Source organism: Dipodomys merriami, unplaced genomic scaffold, assembly GCF_024711535.1.
Source record: "Dipodomys merriami isolate MVZ:Mamm:240054 unplaced genomic scaffold, mDipMer1.0.p SCAF_56, whole genome shotgun sequence".
NCBI classification, from domain to species: domain Eukaryota; kingdom Metazoa; phylum Chordata; class Mammalia; order Rodentia; family Heteromyidae; genus Dipodomys; species Dipodomys merriami.
In genome coordinates this window covers 8,204,319-8,207,627 of record NW_027206135.1, presented here as the reverse complement: position 1 = coordinate 8,207,627, position 3,309 = coordinate 8,204,319, and the positions used below count along the sequence as shown (strand labels likewise).

Genomic DNA, 3,309 nt, shown 5'->3' with positions numbered 1-3,309 from the left:
ATTAGAACTCAACCACATTTCTCCATCTCTGTTGCCACCATCTAGATTCAAATTGCCTTCATCTCTTACCAGATTTTTGCAATAGCTCTATTAGGACTCCAGCTTCACCTGGAACTTCCTTTGTTGACTTTTCAACACAGAAGCAGGTATGATTCTGACAAACTTTAAACCAGATTATGTCTCTCCTATGGTCCACATTCTCCAAAGGTTTCATTCTCAGAATAGATTAGAAAAGTCTAAATCTTACCAAGGCCCTCATGGCTCTATGATACATCTCCCTTTTATATCCTTGAGCTCATGTTCTCATTTTCTATACCCCCCTTCATTTCAGGCACAAGAACTACTTGATTCCTTAAACAGCTTTTACAGCTGCTTGAATCATTTTCTCTCCGTATTTCATATGGCTATCCATTTTTTGGCACAAATCTGATTTTTTTTCTCTCTCTTCCCTCCCTACACACCTTCCCCTCTTTCTTCTTCTTTTCTCTCTTTCTTTGTTTTGTTTGTTTTTGCTGTCAGTCTTGGAGCTTGAACTCAAGCCTGGGCATTGTTTTTGAGCTTTTTTGCTCATTGTTACAAATATTACTTCTTGAGTCACAGCTCCACTTCTGGAATTTTGGGTGATTAATTGAAGATAAGATTCCACTGACTTTCCTGCACAGGTTGCCTTCAAACCTCAACCCTCAGATCTTAGTCTCCTAAGTAGCTAGGATTACAGGCATGTGCCATCAATGCTAGGATCAAATATGATTTTTAAATGAGCTTGAAATTTGGTATTGATATTCAACTTGATGAATCTATTTTAAATTATGATTTCCTAACATTCTATTGTATTTTCTTTTCTGCTTTCCACAGAACACCTAGTTTCATTTAATGATTCATCTTTTATTTTTGCTTATTTTAATATGTGATTAAAATACCCTTTCCCCTCTTCTAAAGTATTAGGTACATGAAGGTTGGGAATTTCTTGCTTGGAATAGACTATCCATCAGGCAATGATGACTTCTCTATCCTGATTAGTGATGACAATGATAATAACTTCTCTGAGACCTGTCCCCAAAGAAAGATTGAGATAATGATCAACTAGGTAGGCCCAATTTGTGACTGAAATTCTTTTAATTATACATACCTTTCACTCCCCTGCTCTTAGTTCCCTATCCATTTAAGAATGTAGTTCTTATGTATAGCCCCTAAAATGACTGCAGTTGTACTGAAGTGCGATCTCCCTGTGATTGCCATGTAATACATTTCCCAGGATCCCAGGGTTTATATGCTTGACTGATGAAAGCTAATTGGGGTCCAGATTATGCTGTGTTCTTGTTTTTCTCTCCCTAACAGCTAGGCAGAATCACTTTTTGTGGAAAATTTACTCAGTCCCTGGAAAAAGCTACTAGTATAATTTTGTAGGTGGGAGGTAGACACATTCATTCCAGATAATAATTGCATGTAAACATTTTAATGAGTAAGGGTAAGTTCTGAATCAGAGAAGAAGGAAAGAGGCACATTTCAAAGCAGGAAAACAATGAGAATAAAGACAGTGAGGTGTGAAATTGCCATGTAATTTTCACATTATATAAAATGACATAATATGGTGACACAGAACATTTTACTGTCACTGATATTACTTTAAAAAATTATAATTGCATACCTTAGTTTGAGTTATATACTTATGTTTTGGATCCAAGACTCTTTGATCTTCAAGATACTAAAAATGTTTGTGCTTATGTCTTCAAGAGAATGTAAAAATAAACTCAAAACAGAATTGAAAACAACAGCAGGATGCAAGCATCACAGAGTCAGTGTGCATATGTACCACATGATCGTTGTAATGTTCAGAAGGCAAACTTTGGGAAAGGGATCGTAAACATCTCTGGACTGAACTTTAGGAAATCAGGATTCTGTCTCAAGTCAAGAATTACCTAATTGCTATATGTGTCTGGTTAATCTGTTTTAGAGGAAAAATAACCAATAAAAATGCATTGTGAATATAATATGAAATATTACACAAAGACAATATTATAAAAGTACAGATTATATCGTGATTATAGGTTAGACCAGGATTCTTGATTGGTGAAGGAAAGACGGTACCACATTAATTAAAATTGCAAAGTAGAGAAAATATTTCTTTGCCATCCTGTGAATAATGTAATACCAACTTCCTCTATTAGAATAAATATTAGTTCTGAGATTAGAAAGAAAGAACATTCCATCAGCAACCTGAATACAAGCATACACACTAGTGTTAGGAACTGATTTGTTAGGATCTGAAGCTTGTGGAGTTCTTGGGAACAGATACAAGTGAACTCTCACTAACTCCCAGAGACATCCAATGTCTTTGGAGAAAAGAAAATCTTCTTAATGGCATCTTTCATGTCTTTGTTCCTCAGACTATAGATTATTGGGTTGAAAAATGGAGCAAGGACAGCAAACATCAATGCAATGGCTTTGTCCAGAAGTGGTTGGAAAGTGACAGAGAAGCGTAGGTACATGAGTGACACACTGCCAAAAAATAACAAGAAAATAGTGATATGAGCTGCACAAGTGGAGAAGGCCTTCTGACGGCTTTCACCAGAGGGAATCCTCAGGATCACAGTGATGATTCTTAGATAGGAAAGGGTGATAATAGAGACTGAGGTCAGAATTGAGATGGCATGGATCACATCTTCAACTAGAATCATGGATGTGTCTGTACAGGCCAAGTGCAGTACTGGTTCGAAGTCACAGAAGAGTTGGTGGATTTGGTTAGGGCCACAGAAGGGAAGAGTAGAAATCCATACAATCTCTGGCAATAACACAAGGAAGCCAAAAATGCAAGAGCTCGTGGACAGCTGGATGCACAGCCGAGGGGTCATAATGACTGCATAGCGAAGGGGGTTACATATGGCAATGTATCGGTCAATGGCCATCACTGTGAGGACTAAGGCTTCTGTGACCCCGAGTGAATGGAAAAAATACACCTGCAGTAGGCAACCAATGAAAGAGATGGTCTTCTGTTCACTGACCAGGTTGGAGAGCATTTTGGGAATGGTCACCGTGGTGTACCAAATCTCCAGAAAGGAGAACATGCTGATGAAACTGTACATGGGGTTGTGAAGTCTCGAGTCCAGCTGGACAGCAAAGAAGATCAGCGAATTTCCCACAACAATGAACATGTAAATGAAAAGCAGAGGAATGAAGAGCAAGAGGCTGCTGTTCTCAAATTGAGGGAAGTCAGAGAAAAAAAATTCAGTCACTGTTGTCTGGTTTTCCTGGTCCATATTTTCAATAATCTTCCTTATCAGTTAATGGAATGAAATACAATAAAAATTA

The 3,309-nt window shown here is 37.7% G+C and overlaps 1 protein-coding gene across 1 annotated transcript; it reads right to left on the bottom strand.

The window, feature by feature from the left end:
- Window positions 1-2,309: 2,309 nt before the first annotated feature.
- LOC138812138 (olfactory receptor 6K3-like) lies at window positions 2,310-3,257 on the bottom strand. Its single transcript, XM_070000062.1, has one exon. The coding sequence runs from the start codon at window positions 3,255-3,257 to the stop codon at window positions 2,310-2,312; it is 948 nt and encodes a 315-aa protein (XP_069856163.1).
- Between the last annotated feature and the right edge of the window lie 52 nt (window positions 3,258-3,309).

Coding starts and splice junctions, on each gene's coding strand:
- LOC138812138 (XM_070000062.1), bottom strand. CDS start 3,257: ATGGACCAGGAAAACCAGACAACAGTGACTGAATTTTTTTTCTCTGAC.